General features: G+C 39.3%; 2 protein-coding genes across 8 annotated transcripts in view; one reads left to right on the top strand and one right to left on the bottom strand.

The window, feature by feature from the left end:
• The window catches only part of LOC310674495 (uncharacterized protein), a 141,277-nt gene extending 121,716 nt beyond the window's left edge, over positions 1-19,561 (top strand). Inside the window, exons 11-12 of the mRNA XM_083433751.1 lie at positions 7,963-8,039; positions 19,386-19,561. Coding sequence (XP_083289877.1) covers positions 7,963-8,039; positions 19,386-19,495 — 187 coding nt within the window. The 3' untranslated portion in view covers positions 19,496-19,561. The remainder of the gene's footprint in view (positions 1-7,962; positions 8,040-19,385) is intronic.
• Positions 1-24,295, bottom strand: part of HS3ST5 (heparan sulfate-glucosamine 3-sulfotransferase 5) — a 142,543-nt gene that overhangs the window by 97,261 nt on the left and 20,987 nt on the right. Inside the window, exon 1 of one of the 7 annotated variants that reach the window (XM_083433719.1) lies at positions 3,847-4,261. The exons of the other annotated variants lie outside the window; for them this stretch is intronic. The gene's annotated coding sequence lies outside the window, so the exon portion shown is untranslated. Of the gene's footprint in view, positions 1-3,846; positions 4,262-24,295 lie in introns of those variants that run through there. 7 annotated transcript variants of the gene reach the window in all.

The raw sequence follows: 24,295 nt of genomic DNA, 5'->3' as shown, positions 1-24,295 counted from the left end.
GCATATGCGCCGCCGGGGTGCAAAGATCCATCCAGCGCCCCAAAATTAACTTTTATTATGCTTATGTCAGACACTACGCTTACGCCTTATCTCTTGTTTACAAAAGAAGGGAGGAAAAAGAAATGTGTTTCTCGCTTAGCATGCATTGTAAAATGAAGAAAAAATGCAGCTCACGGAATTCATAGTGTGTGCTCTAGGTGCGTTTTTGCGGAAAAGGAAAACTAAAATCACATGCTGAAATGCATGTGTAGTAGAGCCCTAAGTACTAAGTAGTTAGTCAAAGAAAATGCCGACAATTAGTGAAAATAAATACTATTTTTTAATGATTTCTCTAAACGAATTTGAACTGTAAGTGATGAAATTAAAATGTGCCGTTGTGAATGACAATCGCCGCTGCTGGCGCATCGTGTCTTTGGTAAATAAGCACACAAAGTTGAAAGTCCTTTAGTGAAACAGTAGTTATATTTTGGTAATAACTAGGTATATATGTATTTTGTTTTTCTAGCTTGATGAAAATTATTTATTATTTCATAACAGATAGATGGTTAAGAGCATAGGCGGCTTCAGCGGCGGGTGCCTGGCACCCCCCAGAATTCGGCGCCGGGGTGTCCTGCACCCCTTGCACCCTCAGTAAAGATGGTCTTGGCCAAGACTCCCACAAGCAACTACCTGTGAACCTAAAGAACCAGATGCCACCACCCACAGCTGTTCACAGATACAGTGGCACAGGGAGTATACCAGGAGTGAGACTACGGAGTGGAGGAGGAGTGACTGTCTTCAGGCCAGATGGTTGATTCTCTGACATTCTCCACAGAGGAGTAAAACAACTTCTGGGGAGCTGTAAAGTGGCCCTTTGTGGCATTTACAGTTTGCTTCTGCTGCAAATGTGCAAAGCCACTATTTTCAGACTGTAGTCCCGGAGAGCAAAAGTCTATCACAGCTGTTACATCTGCCTTTATCTGTTGTTTTAAGAATACATTTTTTGCAATGTTCTCCTAGTAAACACTGCTAATTAGAAACAGTAGACAGAATGCTGTTTAAAATCCTAATATGTAATCTTAATGCACCAATACTATGTAATACTGGAGCCCCTTATGCTGCTGTTAGAGATCTCTTTCCAGCTGTCAATGGATAACATCCCTGGATTCCTGCTAATTGGCTGTACACCAAGGCAAACATCTCAGCTAATTTGAGAACATAGTACCGATTAGTTCTAGATAAAGTATGAATATTTATAAAGAAAGAACCAATAATGAGAGAAAGGCAGAGATGGAAACCAGCAAAAAAGGGAGAAAAACACACCCTTTCAGATGCTTTAATAAGATTTTTAATCCTTCGAGCAACTGACAAGAATATTTAACTGTCATACTTTCAGAATGGAAAAGACAAAATCATCCTTGTGTATGATCTTTGTTCCTAAATAAAATGCTTAGGGGATTTAGATTTACAGAGCTTTTCTTCAGGCACAAATAAAAATAAAGCAAATGGCTTTTAAAATTGATGGCTTGGATTCCAAGGTGCTCTTGTATGAGCAGAAACACACCTCAGCTTGTGCAAGCCCCCTGCTGATTTCCTCTTCCAGCTCCAGAGGGTTCCCCAACCATCAGAAACTTATTTTTAGAGGCACACAAACCTCCAAGGACAAGGGAAGTGGGAAACATTCAATTAAGTTCTCGTCCAGCCAGAATATCTAGCTCAGATTGGAGGAATATAACAACAACATGCCAACAAGTCTATTATTCAGTTGTTTAATCCCCCCCACACACTTTTTTTAGATGAGGCAGTCATTCTTGCAATTATTTTGTATTGCTTTACAATATTATATGTTGTACACTGCTTTGATATATAAGTGGGCAGTATTTTTCGCTCTATAAGACGCACCCGACCATAAGATGCACCAGAGTTTTCCAGCACTCTCTCCCACGATCTCTCAAATTGAGACCAAAATATCTTGAGTTGAAGCTTTGGGGCCAGCTGGAGGCTGGAGGACATGTAAGAAAGCAACACAAAGCCTCCGGAGTGCAGCAGGAGCTCCTGCTGCGCTCCGAAGGCTTCTGGTGGCTATCCCTGAAGCCAGGAGAACGAGAGGGGTCAGTGCGCACCGGAGGCTTCGCGTTTCTTTCGCTGAAGCCATGGAACCTGCATTCGCTCCATAACACACACACACACATTTCCCCTTACTTTTTAGGAGGGGAAAAGTGTGTCTTACAGAGTGAAAAATATGGTACATACTTCAAGAAATAGAAACAAACAATCAAACAAACTATTTTCAAGAGCTGAACAGCAGTGTCAATTTAGTCAGCAAAGGTTAAAATATGCTTTTAGCTATGGGAAGTGCTTGCAGGCCATGTGGCACAATCAAAGTCCAAAAGTGCTCTACAAAATTGCCATTTCCTATAGAGAACCTACGGGTGCCCCCCTACTTATGCAGGGATAACGTTCCGGAGCCCTGCACACATAAGCGAAAATCACATAAGTGGGGAGCAGCCTATAGAATGCCTCTAAATGCTATCCCCCCCCCCTGTTTTCCAGCACTCTCTCCCACGATCTCTCAAATCCAGACCAAAATATCTTGAGTTGAAGTACATCAACAGAAAGAAGACCTGAGCTCCTATACAGTAATAACTTAGCTTGAGTGTGACAACATTCATTATCGACTCTTACCATGCTGAATTATAATTATGAAAATCAGTAATTTAATTGGCATCTACTGCAATGAAAACAAGCTTAACCAATGTTATGATTGGAGTGCAAGTGCCTCCTTGTGCTTTCAAAACTCAGCCTTCCTATCAGGTATTCAGTCACTATATAGCTAAACGGTCAGTTGTTAAGATACACTGAACATGTTATAATGTGCGGCAATATTCATACCTATATGAAAAAAGGATGCAGAAAACAAACGCTCATGGAGAAAATATAGGAAAATGCAGCAGAGATCACCACTCATGTGAATGGCATGCTAGACAATAAGGACCACTTCACATATTTACAAGTTTAAATGTATCCATACAATGCTTGAAATGCACACCTAAGATTAGAACAGGTGAATTGCAGCAATTGTGTTTATCATACAAGTACCCTTGTTAGGAAACTGTGATTGGATGAAGATTGTTGTAGTGCAAAGTCCTCCTGGCAAATCTAGGCTTGCCTGAAGTAATGTATGAAAGGTTTCTAATTTTTGTCAGCCTTCTGGCAAAGAACCTAGATGCAAAAATACAATGCAATCCACAGCTCTGAGCTTTGATGGGCCGACTTGAGTCACAAATTTGTGTGCCATTCACATGGGAGGAGAGGGATACAATAAGACTGGATTATCAAACTATGAGAAATGTACTGCTAGCCGGAGGGAAGAGCTAGATTTATTCCTGTTGGAAGAACAATAAAAATCCCAAGTGAAAATACTTTTGAGCCATTATCAACCTATGTTAGGCTGTAAAATACAGAACCTGTTTCAAATTTCTGCACCAAAATACTTCTATCTTCTGATTAGGTATTAATAAACTATGCTATGCCAAAGCAACATCTCAATTATATGCCATGCCTCAGAAATGATCACATTGAAAAATTAACATTTATGTCATGAAATGTTTAAATGACATGAACTATTTGAAGGCCATGAAATGCTGCTAGAGCTATATGCTTTGCCACAACACATTGACCTGAGGTCTTCTGAAGTGGAAAATGTCAGGCAGGCTGTATGCTGAATCAAAATTTCTAGGAAGTTTAAGGTATTAACACCAGCCTTCCAGTAATAAAAAGGTTAATTTTAGAGTGAGCACTGAAAAAAAAATATGGATGGCTCTTAATAGAAAAATGAAAAGGACAAATTGTAGCATGTGAACTCACCATAAAGAAACAGTCAAACCCAAATTCTTGAGACATCTAGTTAAGTGCTATAACACGTGTTGCATGTCCAAGATTGCAGGTTCAGTCTTCAGCATCTCCAATAAAACAAACAAACCAAAGGACCAGGTGATGGGTAAGATATCTGCCTAAGACTCCAAAAAGCCATTTACAGTAAAACCAGGCAAAACTGTGTGAGGTGGACAAAAATCTAAGGTGGTGTAAGATCAGCATTCTATGGGCTACTGGAGATGGTCCCAATTATTCCCAGAGAGGGATCAAAACTGTGTTTTTTCTAATTTCTTCTCTAGTAATAGGTACTGCTTGTTACCGTACACACAGGAAATATAACAGATAAAAGCCAGCAGAAGATAGAACTGTGAGCAGAGCTGGCTAACTAGTGAGGCAGGGTGAAGCACCCATCTCAGGCCACACTGCCTTACAAAACACTCCCTGAAGCAAAATGGGAACGTGTTGCTCTCTGCTCCACCACTTCCACTGCACAATGGAACACTTCCACCTCTTCCCCAATGAATGGGAATGCGTCACGGAATGCTCCCAGAGTTCTAGCACATGGCAGAACTGGAGGGGGCGGGGCACAGGGGCGGCAGGGGGCAGCACATTCCCATTTCAACTCAAATAGTGACATACAGGGCGGTTTTACCCTGGGGTGCAAGGGGTGTGGGGCACCTAGGCGCCGATTTCTGGGGGGCGGCAAATGTATACCTTACTGTATACGAGTTCCTCTCGATTGGCAACAGTGAAAAGCAATGGAGCCAAAGTCCCCGCCCCCCCTCCATCGCTGTGTTACTCTGTAGCGCTGGGCGGATCTTTGCACCCCGGCAGCACATATACTAAAGATGACCCTGGGGAAATAGGATGGGCTGCCGCTGAGTGTGAGCTCTGATAGTAGAAACAATGACCACATGACAATTTGGGTATATAATTGGATAATTGAAAAGATGTAGATTTTGGTGGTTCACATGTATCCAGCCCTGAGTGCTCACTGGAAGGACAGATCGTGAAGCTGAGGCTCCAATACTTTGGCCACCTCATGAGAAGAGAAGACTCCCTGGAAAAGACCCTGATGTTGGGAAAGATGGAGGGCACAAGGAGAAGGGGACGACAGAGGACGAGATGGTTGGATAGTGTCTTCGAAGCTACAAACATGAGTCTGACCAAACTGCGGGAGGCAGTGGAAGACAGAAGTGCCTGGCGTGCTCTGGTCCATGGGGTCACGAAGAGTCGGACATGACTAAACGACTAAACAACAACAACAATGTATCCAATCCATTTCATGCTCACTTTGGGGGCGGTATTCCATCATTTTATCTCTTGGGCTACACATAGATCCTTTGCTTCTCAGAAAACTTCAATGAATCAGTCTGCTAGTGTGCTTTTTTTACACTGAAGAGTGTCAATATATTCCTGTGGTTATTTCAGTGCTTTGTGGAGCTCCTATTTGAACCAATGGAGTGTTGTTGGAATTAAATGATGCTTGAGCTAAATTCTTACAAGTCCTTTTACATATTCCAAGATGTGTTCCTAATGCAGCTGTATTACTGGAAACAGGATGATGTCCTTTTGAGATAAGAGCTTGATTGGCAGCCTTAAAACTTTGGTTTAAGATCTTTGTCTTTAAAATACCAACTTGGTGGCTACCATATTTACCCAAGGATAGATATGATAGTGTATACACTAAGTCTATTGCCCAAAAATCTTGTTGCATCCTTCTTCAAATGATACTTAATTCTGCACTAGCTCTGGTAAAACAAAGATTCTAGGATATTTCCTTTCAGGACCCTTTGGCTCACATGTATAACCTGCTCACCTTTCTCCTTGAGCATTTCCTATAATGTTCTTTTTCAGTTAGTTGCTTATTTTAGGAATTCATGTGTAGTTAAATACTGCAGAGCTTTTACTCTGGCCAGATTGAATGTTTCATCATTTCAAATGCTCTGGGGTAGCTATGCTGATTTTCCTCTCTCCTTAGAGGTATGCCCTAGAAACAACCAGGAGGTGGAATGTGTGGAACATGTCCTTCCTTCTGTTTTGCAATTTCTACACTGGAGCTTTTCAGCAAATGATTGGTCTTTTATTGGCCAAATTACCAGGAAGGTTAGCTCAATTCCATGTTAAATATTTACTGGGAGCAAAAATCCCATTGGTGACATTGATAGAGGCTAATATTTTTTATCTGTGACAGTGAGAATTAAGGAGGAAATAACCACCAAAACTGGAGCAATTATTCCCAGGGACTTAACTGAGGTTATTTAGTATACTACTGAGCTTTTCTTCCTTTTTGCACTTTTTGGTGCATATTCTGTGTATCAAATTTTGGTGTATTCTATGGTTAATTTTTGGTCTTGATTCTGGTCTGTTGACTGTAATAAACTGATGGTGATAATTTCATGTTCACTGGGAAAAGGTGGACATTTAAAAAATATTCACAATTCAGATCCACCACCATACTTCCCACCCCCTGTGCATGAGTAGTGAAAGTGCTTCAGAATGTGCAGGGAGAGAAAATCCAATTGCAGCCACACATAAAGTAGTGGTTTGGAAGCCTTCTCACACTTGGGATTGGGCTTTGGGGCTGGGCTTGAAGGGAAGTGCTTAAAAGCTCCTCTGTGTGAGTGGAACAGCTTTTTCAACAGGTTTGGATCCCGGCCAAGGAAAATCTGACAATATGATTACAAAGCATTTCAAGCTTTGTAATCAAGGTTTCTGCAGCTCTGTTGCTCACCTGAAGGATATTATATACTACTTGCATTATAAAGAAAAACAGTCCCACATTCCCATTGTTGGCAACAGTGCTTAGCTTTCTTGTTTGTTTATATTAAGTAGTTCCTGAATAGTTTGCAAATACGGTATATTATGCACTGAAACACTGAGCTTTCCGGGCCATTTTTTAAAAAAAGAAAAAAAATTGTTTCAGAGCTTGCGTTTTGTCTTCAGAGACTGTTACTTCTCTCTCTTTTTCATTCCTTGACTTCAAATTTATAGTCTTCCATGCCTTCAATGCAGAAAATATTCAACTCAAATTGTTTGGTTGTGGCTTTTGTGGCCTATGGAGAAACTGCCGTATGCAGTCTTGGATAACAAACTGCTCTAGTTCATCTATGGGCAAAAATACATAGGTTTACAACTCGATTACTGGCTCCTTGGATAGTAATATATTGTTGCTTTCTGTTCCAAACTGGAGTAAATCATGACTAAATCATTTTTTAAAGTAGCATATCAATCCAAGTTCCTGACAGCTGCAAATTAGACTTCCCTGATCAAATGAAGTAGGGAGGAGGGAAAGGGGGTTAGTTTAAGGAAGCTGAATTGTCAGGCAAATTGCAGCTGGATAATTTTTAAGATAAAGCTGGCCAACATTGACCCACAGATTAGATTTTCCAAAGACAATAAGAAGATTGATATGATCTAGTTCTTTGTACTTTGAAGGGGGAATTATAGGGCTCGCAGTAAGGGGAACAGGAAGGAGGCAGAGGGATGGATTGAAATAATTTTATCAGACACTACTTTTTAAAATGAAATAAGTATACAACACAGTAATAAATATACAGCAATATTGTTTGGGCTAATTTGGAAAAAAGGTTCATTGTTTTATAGTTAATTTAAATAATTCTGAATTAAACAAATGGTAAAAAGTGAAAATGATGCAGGGAAATATAAAATAGTTTCTCTTCAGAGTTTATAATATTATTCTACCTCTTTTCTCCTGTTACTTCTTCCACTATGAATACAGCACAGAGCTGTCTACATTTCTCCGCTGTGGCTCATCTAAATGTTATGTGAGTTTTGAGAAGTGAGCAATGGTAGAGATACAGTTTATTAATGAATATCTAAGTGACAGAAAAATCAAAAGCAGCATTGTGCTGAGGCTCCATCCCTCCCTCCCGTCTCTGATTGTGACCTGAATATTAACAAAAAGAAGACAAAATACTTGCACAAGCCACATCTTCTACAAAAAAATATTTTCTTGGTGCTGAAATAAATGTTCATTGTGACGAATACTATGCCTCGTTGTATTATTCTATCAAGCACTGAAAATGATTTCATTTTTATTTCCCTCTCTCATATTGCAACCTGTCAACAATATCAACAAATCAGATTAACAGTCCAAGGGGCAAACAAAAGGAGAGAAGAAATGGTTGGCTTTGGTGCATCTGGAATTCAACTGAGCAAAGGTACAGAAGGAGTCTATGAATAAACCACTTGCTATTTTCACTATGGAAACATCAGTACCTTTTTGGTCATAGACAAATCTGACATGAAAGGTAGTTTTTCATTCTTTGGAATCTGGAAAAGACCACTTGTAACTTAACCAATGTTACTTCCATCACATTACAAGCGTGCCCTGTCTATGAGTGTTCAGCCCACAGTCTCAGAAGTACTTTTGATTTTGATTTTGTTTTAAATATGAACATTTAATACTATCACATTAAATGTGCTGCAACACTAACATCTCATAAATACGTGTGAGCCACAAATATTCTGGAAGGAATAGTGGCATTGGACCATGCTAAGTTTCTGAAAAAAGAAAAGCTTCTCAATAATAATACTAAAAAATATCATAGAATTGTAGAATTGGAAGAGTTCTTGAGGGTCATCTAGTTCAGCCTGCTGCAATACAGGAATCTCAACTCACGGCCCCCCATCCAGCTTTGCAAATATGCCAACAGCTTTATTGCTGCACCACTAGGATAGAAACACCATTTAATTCTTAAATTCCAGAAAGGTAACTGTGTGTTTCTGTTGCTACAAAAAGCAATAGCCGTACAGCCCCTTAGAATCTATGCTTTCATGATCCAGAGCCCACATCTCAGATTCATATACTGAAGTGGGTTCTTTTTCTTGAAAATCTATGCCACAAACTAGATGTGACATTAAATGCATTACTTGCAAATATATCAGGTTAAAAAAGAATATCTTAGCAGGCATAAGGAGGTAAAAGCCGTATCACATAGGGAAGGGAAGCTTAATCCTTTCTTTCCTACCATGGTTTTGTGTGAACATTAATTGCATAAAGATGCCAGCACTCTATATCCATCATAGTCAATCATACCCTGGTACAAGAAGGGACTTAATATGTGCAACCTGTACCAAACTGTACATTTCCAGATTTGAAGACATTAGGGATTTGAAGACATTAGGTATACCAGTCATGGTATACTTTCACTCCCTTCTCCATGGATCTCAGTTTCCTCAGTGACCCCCAAGCCAAATGTTTTCATAGGAAACCCAAGTACTATGATGTTTATTACCCTATAACATTAAAAACAACAAACAAAATTTATGTGATAAAAGGAAACAAATATATCAAAAGAATTCTGGAGTTGGCCAACCAATATGGTACTAATGATGAACCTATACCTGGCATTAATTATGAAATAAATGATACATAATAAATACTTCCAAACTGATATCACATTTGTATAGGGCAATGACAAGCACTTAATTTCAAAAGTTTCAGAATTCCCTGGCCAAGTTTGCAGATAACCTTAATTTCCACCCACCCACCCCAAAAGAACCCTGCTGTGACAACTTTTATTTCACCTATATTGAAGAGGAACCTTGAATGAGTCTGTCATTCATTCTGACAGATGCATTAAAGACTTCAAAAACTTTAATTGCAAATGAAATTCTTCCATTTGGAGAACTGTAATATGCTCTGCAATCTCAGCTATAACTTAAAATTCAGTAAATACAGTAACTGAAGAAAAGTGGTGCCATCATTTTGAAAATAAAGATTATGGGTTTTGTAATTCATGTAGAGCTACAATACAGCCTATGATGTAAGAACAAAAATAGCTCTCCTTGTAAAAGGCAATTTGGCCAGAGTAGATACAGTAAGCACAGTGTTAAAAGGGACAAGTGTAAATTGCATGTTTCTATATCCTTCTGAAAAGCTCAAATTTCAGCACCCTTGCTATTTTTGCCACAGTTTGGGATGAGAACTAACTGTCCTTTGGCAATCAGTTTGAAGTAGCAAAGACCATTCAGTGTTATAATAAAAGAAAATAAATGTATAAATCACTTTGCAGGGATGTTAAGTTTAGATGAATTCAGTGCCCTGAAGTGCAGGTTTACCAGCTGTTTATTATATAAAATTGTTCCTATTATTTAACTGTTAAAAAGCAATTGCAAAAAATGTATGTAAATAATGTTGCTTAAATCTTTCTGTTGCTGGCCTTCTCAGGCAACAGTAGAAAATACACTTTAAAAGTATGCTGTCAGTAAAATCTTAAATGATATTTTCAAATACAATCTACATTTTTAAGATCCATTATAATTAACATGAAGACAGCAGTTTTCAAAGAAGCATTAAATACTGCATGATTTGTGTTTTAAAAGTATTTTCCTTATCAACCACTATATCCACCAAATACAGCACTGTAAGCTTTAAAAGACAAATTGTTTAATCTATTGTTCTTTCCGCAGGCTCAGAATAATTAGCAGCTCATTGTACTTAAAAAGGATTCACAATCTTTTCTATACGTAATTATAAAAATCATTATTGTGTGAATGGTGTCTAAGTCTAATGGCCTCCAACAAATTATACTTTTCACCCCAGGAGCAGTGAAGAACAGGATGGCTTGGTTTTTAAAAAAACAGAGTATTTCAGTTATAAGAAGGCAATGGCAGAAATTTTTAAATATGTATTCATACATGGGGACATTTGCAGATATTCATTGTTATACAAAGCCGAATACTGTGCCAATTGTTTCCAGAAAATCAATATGAATTCTGTTTATAAAAGTGCCATATACTATGCCTTTCTTTGTTGCAAACGTGTTGTAAAACCAACCACACTGACTAGCATTCACTAGTCCATGGTTTGTAAACATATTCCAAAGGAACCATTTCTGAGTCAACTTTTCTGCTTTCCAACCCCTAAACATGTACCATGGAATACATGTGGATTGCAGGGGGCTCTGGAGACAGGGAAATTGTGGAGGCTGGAAGTTCAATTCACGTCGAGTACTGGCCATGATCCCTACTCTCATTCCAGAAGAACTTAAAGTCATTGCATATGCCTAACTTTCCATGGCAGCTGACATTACAAGTGAAGATTGGTTGAAGCAGGCAAATTGTCCTGGGAAACTGTGTCAGCCATGACTGTCTGCTGTTACTTCTCATGTAGGAACTGAGCGATCCTTTGGACATAGTCTGACAAACACTCTCCTATTCAGAAGCATTTTACAGAGCTTGTCATAAGGCCACAAGGAGTGCCAGGGTCAGGGCTTAGTCGTTGTCAAATCTAAATAATGTAATGGTTTGAGACTTACCGCATGAATCATTAGTTTAGGTTAAAACATATGACAAGAGTGCCCAGCTGGGTCCAAGGGGTGATACTGACTATTTAAAGGAGGCCATGGAATGACACGTCATAAAGAAACCTGCTAGGGATCTGGATGGTGTGAATTACATCTCCAGCCAGTGCTTAACATTTATCTTCCTAGAAAAAATGTTCAAGCAGGTGCTTTCCTGCAAACTGATACTGATTTTCTTGATATATTTCAGTCAGGGTTCAGACCTTTGCCATTCTCCTGGACCTCCCAGAAGCTTCCAATACAACTTCCCATGCTATCCTTCTGCCACTTACTGGGACAAGGTGGCAGTGTCACGAGTGCTGGATTGTCTCTGCCAATGTGCTTGCACAGCACTGACCTCCCCACTGCCTCGCCCCTCTCCCTGCTGGTAAGTGGAAGTGACTCCGCTGCTGGGAGGTCAGGTGCATGGTACACCTGGAATTTTGGGAAGCATATTTCTATCCTTTGTTTTGTCAATATGGCGCTGTGGGTTAAACCACAGAGCCTAGGACTTGCCAATCAGAAGGTCGGTGGTTTGAATCCCCGCGACGAGGTGAGTTCCCGTTGCTCGGTCCCAGCTCCTGCCAATCTAGCAGTTTGAAAGCATGTCAAGTGCAAGTAGATAAATAGGTACCACTCCGGCGGGAAGGTAAACGTCATTTCCGTGCGCTGCTCTGGTTGGCCAGAAGTGGCTTAGTCATGCTGGCCACATGACCCGGAAGTTGTACACCAGCTCCCTCAGCCAATAAAGCGAGATGAGCGCCACAACCTCAGAATCGGCCATGACTGGACCTAATGGTCAGGGGTCCCTTTACCTTTTATTGCCCTTTATGTGTGCTGCCCTGCAGAAAATATTGTCTTAATCAGAAACACAAGCAACATCCACAATGATGCATCCAAGACCTTGAATTTCCCAATTTCACTACAAATAAGACATTTAGGGGCCACAGAAAGTCCTCTGTATGCTGATGTCTAGAAAACATGGCTCTGAAGTCTTGGCCAGACATGAGGGCATTCTTAAAATATCTAGAAAGCGAACACTATGGAAACACTAAATAATGTATTAGTCTGCTAATCTATGTGGTACAAACAGCAGAACACCGTCTACCCAAATTTGTATTGGTAGCATTATCCATCACAGAAGGTGACACTGCCATGACAGATGAGAAGTATCTTTTTGGAGCTGCATACTGAGTTGCTTGTACCAATCAAGAATGCTGATCTTCGGATAAAACTTATAGTCAAAGTATTTTGTTAGATGCTTTAAAATTTCTTTATTTCTACTGGGTTTCCATAAGCATCACACTACCTGAAGACAGTATTTAATGATATTTGAGAACTTTTTTTAATCTTTGTTTCACTTGTATAGTTTTTATTGTTATATAGAACTGTAGCATTGCTGTGATGTTTAGTGGTTTATTAGTATTCCTAATGAATACATAAATAAATACAGAAACATACTTGTTTATTGCTCACATATGACGTAATCAGAAATAGAGCCACTTCAGGCAGTGAAACACACCACCTCCATCTCCTTATAAACATACCAAGGCCTTTGGAAAACATTTCCATATGGTACCGCACAGTGAACAGTGTTGTTTGAAATCCACCTCACATAGATGGTCAGATTACATTGAGACTCTGTATCAGAACTGAATATCTCTAGCTCTGGTTGCATGGTGTGGCATCTTACAATGTAGCTGAAATCCTCCATATCATAAGCAAATTGAAGAAGATGGGTGGGATTCAAATGGAAGAGGATGGGCAGCATTTTTTTGCTTATTCTCCTTTCCCCCTGTTTTGGACAGTCCCTCAGCTCCCATGAGCTTATTTTCATGGAGCCCTGTATGTGGTAGGGGGAATCGGAGTGGGGGGGGGAAATCCCTCCTGTCCTCTTCCATCATCAGCAAACAGCTTCACTGGCTGCAAAGCACAAGGGCAACAATTGGCTTTCACCCTTAAATCATTTTCAGCTGTCTGCATGGGAAGGACATTGTTACATTTGTATCTGTAAAATACTAACCTTCTCAGGAATAAGGCCTGACATCTCTTATGTTTCCTTAACTTCCCCTGCAAAAAGAAGCTTTTCTTTTTAAATAAAACATTGGTGGCTTATTTCTGATCTTATCCCGGCGTAAAAAACCACAGAGGCTGAAGGTGTAAATATGTTACCTCTCTTTGCTTACTTGATTCTTGAGGTTAGGTGTAAAAAAAAAACCAGCAACCCCCAGGCAAATAAAACATTTGATGGTAGGTAATTGACTGAGCCTTTTAACAGCTACTGTAAATCTTTACCAGTTTTTACACTGTGGACCATCATGACCATTTAATTACATGATTCATATACAGTGTTGATCAAGGGAGTAGCTATGACCTAGATATATACAACAGGGAACAGGATGTGCAACCGTGCAGCATGTTTCCACAAATTTTTGAGAGAATGGTGTGTAATATTGACTGCCCGACATGGATTTCTAGCTGCCCAGTTCACAGCCTATTTAATATGAATTTATATCACTGGAACAATTTTCATGTTACAGAATTTTTTTTTCTCAGGGAGAGGAGTGTTCAGTGTCAGCAAGCCTACCCATGTCCCTGATTACATGTTACAGATTAACATGCATGCCATAACATGTGTTGCCATACAAGTGTGATATTTCAAGATCTTGAGCCCAGATTTGTGGCACAACAAAGGTTAGCAAAGGACCACTGAGTCCCAATTTGGATTCAAAAGAAATTTGTTTATTACTACACAGCACCATTCAGCCATGTGACTTGAATCGCCAGAATGATTTGAGAGAATAAAATCATTTGCTGAGAGACAATACACAAGGATATATTTCCTTCATCCCACTCTGTCTGGACCAACAGCTTATGTTTTGCATGTTGCTATGACAGAAGTAGAGATAGACAGAGGTGGGGAATATTTATGTTTACTATATAAGGATCTGGGAGGGGTGCTAGGAATCTGGCAGGCTGCAACAAAGACCTAAATGCAATGGGGGGAGGGGAATCAAATGCAAATGACACTAGTTAAGAACACATGAGAGCAGAAAGGACATGAAAAATGAGGAAATGGAGGAGACAGAGGATCAGAAGAGTGGTTGATTGGCATCCATCAGTCTTGGGAGACAATGGAGGAGTGCACCCCTGGGGATGAGTGCTGATAATTACGTGTTCTGATTAAAGGACCAGGAGTGGATTTCTTGAGTTTCATAGTGACCTGAGAATCTCAGTCATGGTTTTATATTGGGATTCTTGAAGTGTTTCGGCATGAGTTGCTGGACATAAGCCACAGTCTGCCTCTCATTATTGGCAGGCTGTCCTTCACCCAGGGAACCATGTATGGTGCAGAGCTAGCATTTTCAGAACACTCCCAAAATAGCACAAAAGTTGTGAAATTGAAAAAATGGTACACGTGGTTTCATGATCCCTTTGGATCCTAACTAGACAAGAAAATTACCAATGAGGAGGAGGCAAGGGGGACAGGAAGGGGAGGTACAGAATGGGAGCTAATTATAGATGAGCAATTTGTATTAGGAGAAATCCAAGAGTATGGTCTCTTGGAGAAAAACACTTAAAAGCCTTTGTTCCCTGAGGGGAGGGGTTGCTTGTGACAAAAAGGTGATCTTGCATGAGACTGAGACTAGGAGAGGATTGGAGTTGAAGGTCTATCTTTGAGAAAAAGAAAAAGCAATTGATCACTGTGCTCTTTAGAAATAGACTTTTATTTTACCAGGTCAAATTGATGATCAGATAGAGACACACATTAAGTTGGCAACAGACAAATATATCAGGTGCATTGTCAGGCATTAGAATACACCTAGAGCAAGTTAATAAAGATAGCTGAAGTGCACCAAAGTTTGCTTCCTCTGTCATGCCTTTATGCCATGCACATTGCATAGTCACATGAAGAGCAAAGCCAAAGGAGCTTGACCTAACAACCACACTGGGCACCTTGGTAAGATTGGGTTGCGGGGTACTGACTCATGCAAAGATGACATTATAACAATATTTAGGTCACCAAAGCATTCACTCCAGTGGACTTAGTGAGCAAAGCTTCTCTGGAATTCAGTATTTGTAATAGCAGCTCTGCGCATACAAGGAGTGTGTTGAGTCATCCCTAATATTGTTTTGAATGGGGAAGACTTGCCTCTGAATTATCATCATAATTATTATTTTTATTTCTAGACCACCCTTCATCTGACAATCTCCTGCAGACATACTTCTCTCTCTCTCATCCTCATAGTATTTTTTTAAAAAACTTCAAACACCATAAAATATATTATACAGCAGAATCCAACCATCATCTCTGGGTCATACATGGTGTTTCAGTCTCAGTTCCCCCCAAAGCTATGAAGGAATGCATATACCTTCAGATGGTGGCAGAGAAATAGGCAATCTTCATCACTATCACCATATGATTATATATTCTTAGCTGTCTTCAGTCATATTTGCTGCAATATTTCAGCCACCTGAGCCATCATTTGATTGTTTCATCACCAGTTACTTCCTTCCAAACCAGGGAGCCATCTGAGGCCCCTTAATTCGATACGACACTCAAGAATGATCCTATCAATGGCCCCTCCACTTCACTGTTCCACCATGAGATCAGCGTCCAACATGTTTGCCAGCATGCCAATTAGAAATTCCCCTAAAGCATTCAGGAATCCTTGGGATTCTGTAGGTTTTCAGGGCCATCCTAGTCAGTTTTCCATCCCTGCAGAGAGAAACTGTGAACAACAATCCAAACTTCATCAATGTTCTGTCCATGACAATAGAGTGACTTGAAACCATGTATGATTGGATCATTCCTTAAATGTTTTATGGCAAATAAAAACAAATGAACAAAACAAGAGTATGACGAGCACATGTGCTGGATCCGCCTTATAGAAAAAGACTCATGATTGCCTTAGTTATCATGAAGTCCAGCACTGAACTTGAAAAGGTAACCCAAAACCCACCACTAAGACCACCTCCATCAGCTCAGGTTAGGGAAGCTGTTGGACAATACACCAACAAAATTTCTGTTCTGTCTCCGAGGCAGCAAGCCCTTCTTGGCTATGTGATAATATTTTTTACAGCAGTCAGGTTAGGAAAGAGTTAGCTATTTAAATAGTCAAACTAAAGAAGATAAAACCTGGGGTAATTTTACCATCCACTCTCCATTTCAAAGCTTTTTATGTGTAGGTTTATGAACCATACCCATTAGACATATGGCCAAATTAGTCTTAAATAGCTAATCTATTTCTAAGTTGGCCATTTCTTTAGATAACAAATCTTTATGTGACTGAATTATTGTTTTTCTAAGAATCTTTATTTTATAGGTGAAACAGGTTTGAGCATTTAATTCTATTTGAAAATGGTTCCTTTAAAGTAATGCACATCCAAAAGACATTTCTGATTGCCATATTTCTTTTAGGGGCATTAAAAATAGATGGTTGGATATACCAATTAAAGCAGCATAGTAGAGAGTATTTAAGCAATTAGAAGTGTTACCAGAAGGACAAGCCTCAAGATATTATTGATAATATTGATTATGTAGCAGATGACTTAAGTATGGATGTATATCATTAGAGAAACCTTAGTTCCACTTCTTCCTCTGTTTCTTAAACCTTCTTTAAATAACTTCTCTTGCTTTTCTGTGCTAATTATTAGTCACCAATATACTGATTGACCACCAAGTTTATCCACCTAGAGGCAGTTCAAATACATATGACCCCAGTGCAGAAAGCTATGTAGAAAGCTAAATGTGCACAGCATAATTTTTGATCCTCACTTTCTAGAACTTGCTTCACTAGCTGCACACTAGACCCAGTGAAGCAGCAATGCAGCACAAGGAACCGCTGTCAGAAATAACAGCCAGGACCAAACTACATAACAGAGATGGTATTCAACTAAGTTTTAAATGGAGTACAGTAAACTAACTTAGGCATCTGCATCAATTTCCAAGTACAATTTCTGAGTAGAACTTAGCTGAATACTACCCCAGGATTTCAATGTTTTCCTCCTTTGCCATCACCCATACAAATTGCCCCTAAAACTGCTTTTTTTATATGGTAAAGAAAGTTACCATGAGGCAAATGGAGTTTTTTCCATGTGAAATAGCAGCGTATCACCAGCACTGTGACATGGGAGGAATCCTCTTCTTCGTGAGTCATGGCCCCCATACTAATCATGAAGGCCCCTGCAGCTGCTATTTCAGTTTTTCAAAACAAAACAAACCCAGTACACAAATGCTCCAAAAGATTTCTTAGATTATGCCTTTAAGAGTTTTTTGTTTTGTGGTATATTGAGAAAAATGAATACTACTGTCAGCATTCACTGGAAAAAATCAAGACTATCAAAACATGTAAATACATGTTTGGACATTCAGAACATGGAGGAAGGGTATATCCCTTGAATAAGGGAGCAGACAGGTGCATCTCAAGTTTGCAGGTAACATGAAATTGGGAAGGTTGTCTAGCATCATAGAAGACAGAATCAAGATTCAAAACGATATTGACTAGCGGTAACACTGGACCGCAACCAACAAGATGAAATTTTACGCAGATAATGTCATGCATTTAGGGCCAAAACATTAAAGGCACAAAAGTATAATTGGGCAAGCCTAACTTGACAGCATTACTTGTAGAAAGGATCTAGGTGTCTTGGTGGACCACAACTTGAAAACAAGCTAGTGCATAGCTGCAAAAGAAGTAAATGTACTATTAGTTTGCATTAACATAAATATGGCATCCAGATCATGGGGAATAACAGCTCCATTCTGTTCAGTAATGGTCAGAGTGAAGCACAGGGCACATCTGGTCTACTGTGTCCAGTTCTGGATGCAACATTTTAAGAAGGACATTACAAACTAGAGCATGTCCACAGGATAGTAATAGACATGGAAACAATGAGAAATGATTGAAAGAGCTGGCTATATCTACCCTGGAGATCAGAATATTAAAGCAAGACATGCAGAAGATAGAACAGACTTGTTATCTGTTGCCCCAGAAGATATGACTGCTGCCAGTAGATGGAAATTGCAGACAAGCATTTGCTGGCGAAATATTAGGAGACATTTCCCAACTGTAAGAGTAGTCAAACAGTGGTGCAAATTGCCTTGGGATTTGGTGTGCTCTCTTTCACCATAGGTATTTAAGCAGAGGCTTGATCTCAGGAATGGTATATTGTAAATCCTGGACTGAGCAGGGTGTGTGGACTTAGGGCACATGTGCCCTTGAAAAGACATGATGCTCAGAATAATAGCTATGTGGGGGAAGGACTACAGTTACCAGGAACTGGGTATGGATGTATGAGACTCTATTCCCCAAGGCTTCCACTTCTATAATTAAATGGTCCTAACATTTAATTATAGTGTATGCTCTTCCTATGAAAACCCTAAGGGAGAGCTCAGCAAAGGTGGCTCTAAGGGAGCACAAGTTGTTTGGTGGCCCCAGGAGCAGAGCTTCTGGGGCACCATACCAGGTGTAGCAGCTACGAAGTATAGTGGAAGGCGAGAGGTGGGGTGTGTGCCAGATTTTGGCATCACCAAGGTGCCACTGAAATTTGAGATGTCAAGTTCCACCACTGAGCTCTGTGTTAGAGATGGAGGGACATTCTTATCAAAACAGCATTTTTCCACTTGGAGTAAATAACATCTATTCATTTAAGGTTGCAAATGTAAAGGGATGCACTCAGACATCACTGTGGTGGGATTAGACCTGCCTTGTGTTATTGCAGACCCAAACATTTGAAAATAAAGCCTGTTTCTATCTACATAGTGCGCCTCTTTACTTGCACAGCCCATCCTAGGTTCCCTTTCTTGGTCATACTCGTGTAACAGAATGGTGGGAATTGGCTTTAATGTACAGGTGACTGCTCTTTTTAAGGAACAATAAAGATAAAATATCCTCAGTGATAAATGGGGCCATATCAAACAGAAGTTGGACTGCTTAAATAATGAAGTACACCACCGCTTTATAGGGAATTCTTCACTCTGCTGTTATAATTCTTCATTTTAAATTAAGAAAGGCTGCTATAAAATGCAACATTTACATCAACAAATAAATGACTAAAGCAAGCTTTTCAAAGGTGTGTTATATTGTCTTAAAATGTCCTTAGAGAATTAACCGAAGGCTTCATGTGATTCATTTCCAGGATGCGAAATCAAGCTGCCTTGTGTCAGTAATACAAATTTTCAGAATTAATACTACAAAATGATTTGTTTTTCAACAGAATTAAAACAGAATTCGACAGTGAAATTTCTGCAGGGCCGAGTAAAGGGCCTGGTGCAGGTTAGGAAGACTAGTGTGTGTGAGAAAGAACATGAAAATACATATATGTAGAGAAAGGAAATTTCACTTGGGATTTTGGTATGTGATATGCTGAATGGAAAAGAAAGAATACAAATTTACAAGCACTATACTAAAAAATATATCTAGTTTTGTTGTTGCTTTATTCTTATTTCATTCTTCTCTCCAGTATTTCCTGATTAATTGCTGGTGTTTTAAATATAAGCACAAATATTTCTATTTTAAATATCTTGCCTTCACTTTGCTGAATTTTAGGGAAACACTAACCTGAATATCATACAGGAATGATATTACCTGGTTCAGAAGACAAATTCACCCAGGTCAAAATTTGGGATAGAACCACATTCTGAACCAATACATACATAATCACTTCCTCAGACATCTTTCAAATACTTTAATATTTTACATTAACTTTTGGGCAGAAAAACAGCAAAGATTGGGTTAGAAAGTTCCTAACACATATGCCAACATTTTAGATGGATTGTTCTCTGTTGCAGAGAACTGAAATAATTAGGGTTTCTTTGGGGCTTAAGCTTATTTGGGTCTTTATGTGCTTATCCATATTAAAACATTTATTAATTTATGGGGAATTTGTGGGCTAATTTAAGCCTTGACCTTTTCTTCCCAGTTACACCAAGCTAATTGACATTAATATGGAATGCAGTGAAAACTCCATTGTTGCCTGCCTGATACATTATAATCAGGAAAGGTCATTACAAATATCTAATGCTCTTGTGTGAACATTCTGTCAAAAGATACTTGAGGGGGGAAATCAGGATGGGCTTGTTGCAAATTAATTACTTGAAGCTACGGATGTATTTTATGTCCCTGTGTGTTAAAAGGTCATCAGTTTGCATTTATCTATTTGTTTAAACAAATTGTGATTCTGACACCACTTTGTGCCCAGACTTTTGACGACAGTGATGTTCAGTTTAAAGTCCAGGTTGCTCAGTTTAATAGGTATTCCTCTTTATGAGAGGTTTGTGCTCTTGATCATGCCTTATTCATTGCATAAATCACCTTCAAGAAATATGTTCTGCTCTCACTTTCCAATCTTGTTTGGAGCTGTTGCTAACAGCTTTTAATTTGGGAAGTCTATCTCTGAGTTGACTGCGCCTCAGTGGTTTCAGCTCAATTGTTTCCCTAGCCAGCAGAGCATTTCATTTTTCCTGAAGGTCACTACAGGCTGCCAAGGCTTTGAAAGCACACCCACATTTTCATTGATGCTGCAATACAACTTTGCAGTACCATTAGGATAAATGGAAGTGGGCATGCATGTGTGTGACTTCTCCTATCAACAATTACATAATTTATTATAATTCAAAATAAACAAGGCTAGCAGCGAAGGATAAATTGCAAATAGTATGGCTTCTTGCATTTGTCTTTACTTTTCTTCCATTGAAATCATAAGATTGTGTGTGTGTGTGTGTGTGTGTGTGTGTGTGTTTCTACTGGATTGGCTGTGTGCTGAAAAGAAGTATACAGTGGTACATCGGGTTACATACGCTTCAGATTACATACGCTTCAGGTTACGGACTCCGCTATCCCAGAAATAGTGTTTCAGGTTAAGAACTTTGCTTCAGGATAAGAACAGAAATTGTGCTCCGGCAGCGTGGCAGCAGCAGGAGGCCCCATTAGCTAAAGTGGTGCTTCAGTTTAAGAATGGTTTCAGGTTAAGAACGGACCTCCGGAACGAATTAAGTACGTAACGCAAGGTACCACTGTAAACCGACTCTGGCTTAGGCAAGTGGCTGTTTCAACCATGGTACTACAAATTTGCACCAACAGAAGATGCAGTTAGCTGCAGATAGATCAGGGGTGCACAACTGTGGCCCTCCAGATGTTGAATGACACCTCCCATCATCCCTGATCACTGGCTATTCCAGCTGGGGCTGGTGGGAGTTTTAGTCAAGAAACATCTGGAGGGCCACAGATTGTGCACCCCAGAGATGGATGAAGGCTCCCAGCAAAAGAGTAGCACAGTGGCCATCTGTTGGAGGGTAGATGCCATTAGCTGCAATAGAGAATGGAATTGATTCTTCCCCATCCCCATCTTTCTCTCTACCCACTCTCTCACACAAACACATACTTAAATGATAAATTAAGTGCTAAAAAAGTAACACCTGTTTTGACGTAAGCTAAAAACAGCAAAACTGTTATTTCTACTTGCCTTTGTGCTAGTAATCCCTGGGTCTCTTATTCCCAGGCCACACTGTTGGGAATTTTAGAAGGCAGAGGTAGTGGTGTTGGAAGGACCTACTTTTTGTTGTGCTAATGGTTGGGAAGCTTTGTTAGAAGCTGGTCACACAGACCAAAAGCAATTGAGGAAAGTAGCCTTTCCCCATTGCTCATCCACAGCAACCATGTTTCAAATACTGTATGTATATCCTACCTCTAAACATATGGTTATACTAAGTTATTGTAGCTAACAGTCACTGATAGGTCTATCACCCTATGAAGACACCTAAACCAGTGGCTATCAACACATCTTCTGTCAGAGCTCCATAAATTACTTATGCATTGTGTAAGGAAGTGAATATATTGCCAATCAATTTCATTGGGTGACCCTAACAGCTTTATCAGAGGAGCTGTTTTGCACACCATATATAATTTAATAAATGTATCAAATCCTTCCTTCATCAAATTTTCTCTAGGCCAAAAAGTCTTTTAGCATTTATTTTTGCCATTTTGGCCCATACCACAGAACTTGTGGGGCAATATAAACTGCAAATGATGGCTGATGATTAAGCTAAGTCGCAATTTGTAGAATCCTCAATAAACATGTAAGAGGAGCCTATTCCTCTAAATCAGAAAAACACACACATACATATTCACCAAATTTCATTTAGATTTTAAAACTCATATACTCAATTACTATCACAATTAGCAATTTTAGGCTAGATTTAAATTTAGCATACATTAGAATGAGATTTTTGTGCTTGAGAGAGAGATACCAACATTAGCATGGGATGAATCTAAACTAATTATCAGATCTTTGGCTTTTTAAACTATAATTAAAATACTGGAAGGCTTTTGTTCAAAAGCATGTAGATTCTTCAATACCATTTTATTTTAAAAATGTTGAAGTGGCAGAGAAAATTAGACCTTTCAGAGCATCAGAGATATGATTCAAGTACAGTATCAGCAACCAAATGTGGTTGCAAGTGTTCATATACATATTTTTCAAGAACTATAAAACTTACCTGTTAATATGCTTTGTTTTAACAGGCTATTACTTCTCCTGAATGAGCACAGTGATACATATTGAAATGTGCCTGCTTGTTTAGTGGCGCTTATGGTACAGTCAAAAGCCCATATTAGATATACCTTTTTATATATGTAAATAGAACTCCCTCACACTTTATAAACAGCAAGATAAATAGGTAGCTTATTGATGTAGTAACACTGGACAGAAACTGATAGAAACTGCCTGAAATCTAAAGGTAATATTTTGCTTCCACCAATTCTAATGGTCAAATTACACAAGGCATTACTCATGTGATTTGTCCCTGATTGCAAGGTATTTCTTCCACAAACAATCAGCAAAGATGGGCAGATATGGACTAGGACTACATCTTAGGATAAGAGGATCCTAATCTACATTGACACCTGCTATTTGCTTTATGAAGAAAAGCAGAAAAGGGGAATCCAGATCAGGATTACAACAGTAGGCAAAGGGTGAAATTCCACACTCCCTCAACCCAGCACATACCCCTGTATTTTGTTCTTATGGAGGGAGATTGCAAGATTAATGGACATTTAGTAATGGTATCAACGGATTATGTTTGTTACTGAAGAGTTAAGTGGTAATTGTCGGAGTAATGTAGTAGAGTGGAAAGCAAGGTTTGTTTTCTTAGTTTCAGAGGGTTGAGAATGACTGTTTGGCTGTTCTAAACTTTATTTCACTTTCTTCATCTATCACATCAGAAGAGATGGATCCTAAGACATCAGAAACCAGCAAATCACAATAGGTAATACAACTGCACCACCAGCCTTACAGACAGATACACCTGCACAGATCTAAATGATTGGGTTTCCAGTCACATATACCATACTTTCTCCTTCCCAAGCTCAACTTCTAGACGGTTCCATTGAGACAATAATTACATTTTAATTTCCCATTACCAAAATGCCAGAAGTTTCCAAAGCATTTTTAAATAACAGCCATTGATCAGAAAAGGAAACCTATTTATGTTAAGTGGATAGAAGAGGAAGGCAGAGAGCACTCTTTCATTTCCGCCCTTTCCCTTTGTAAACATGTATTCTCAAATACCATTTAAGTTCACTATAGAACTTGACTTCTAGAAAAGAAGTATATTTTGCACACCACAGAGATTTACTTCTAAAAAGAAGTATAATTTTCACACATGAATTTATAGCACATGATCTCATGCGTTAGTGTGATATGCCTGTCATAGTCAACTTTCATTAATACACAACAAACACAATGAGAAACCTGCATTTGCTACCATATATAGTGGCTACATTCATATGCCACAATAAATTATCGTTTATCATGATTGTAATGACCTTTGGGCTCACATACTTTCCCTCTCTTTCTTCGCTGCAGCCATGAAGAAATAGCTCAGTGCTATGTCTGAACTGTAAATTGTGCTTCAGCTTTACTTTGCTTCGTTGAAACAATCCAGCTTCACAACCCATAGGTTGAAGGCAGCTTATTCAAACAGACCATAGTTAAGATTAATCACAGTTTGTTGGGTTCATAAGTTACAAGAAGTTGTGGTAAATCAAATATGGTACAGGTACCCCTGCCCGTACGGGCCAGTCGTGACAGACTCTAGGGTTGTGCGCCCATCTCACTCAAGAGGCCGA

Source organism: Podarcis tiliguerta, assembly GCF_965153285.1.
Source record: "Podarcis tiliguerta genome assembly, chromosome: 3".
NCBI classification, from domain to species: Eukaryota; Metazoa; Chordata; class Lepidosauria; order Squamata; family Lacertidae; genus Podarcis; species Podarcis tiliguerta.
Note: the sequence above shows the minus strand (reverse complement) of the source record. Positions and strands in the feature narration are given on the sequence as shown.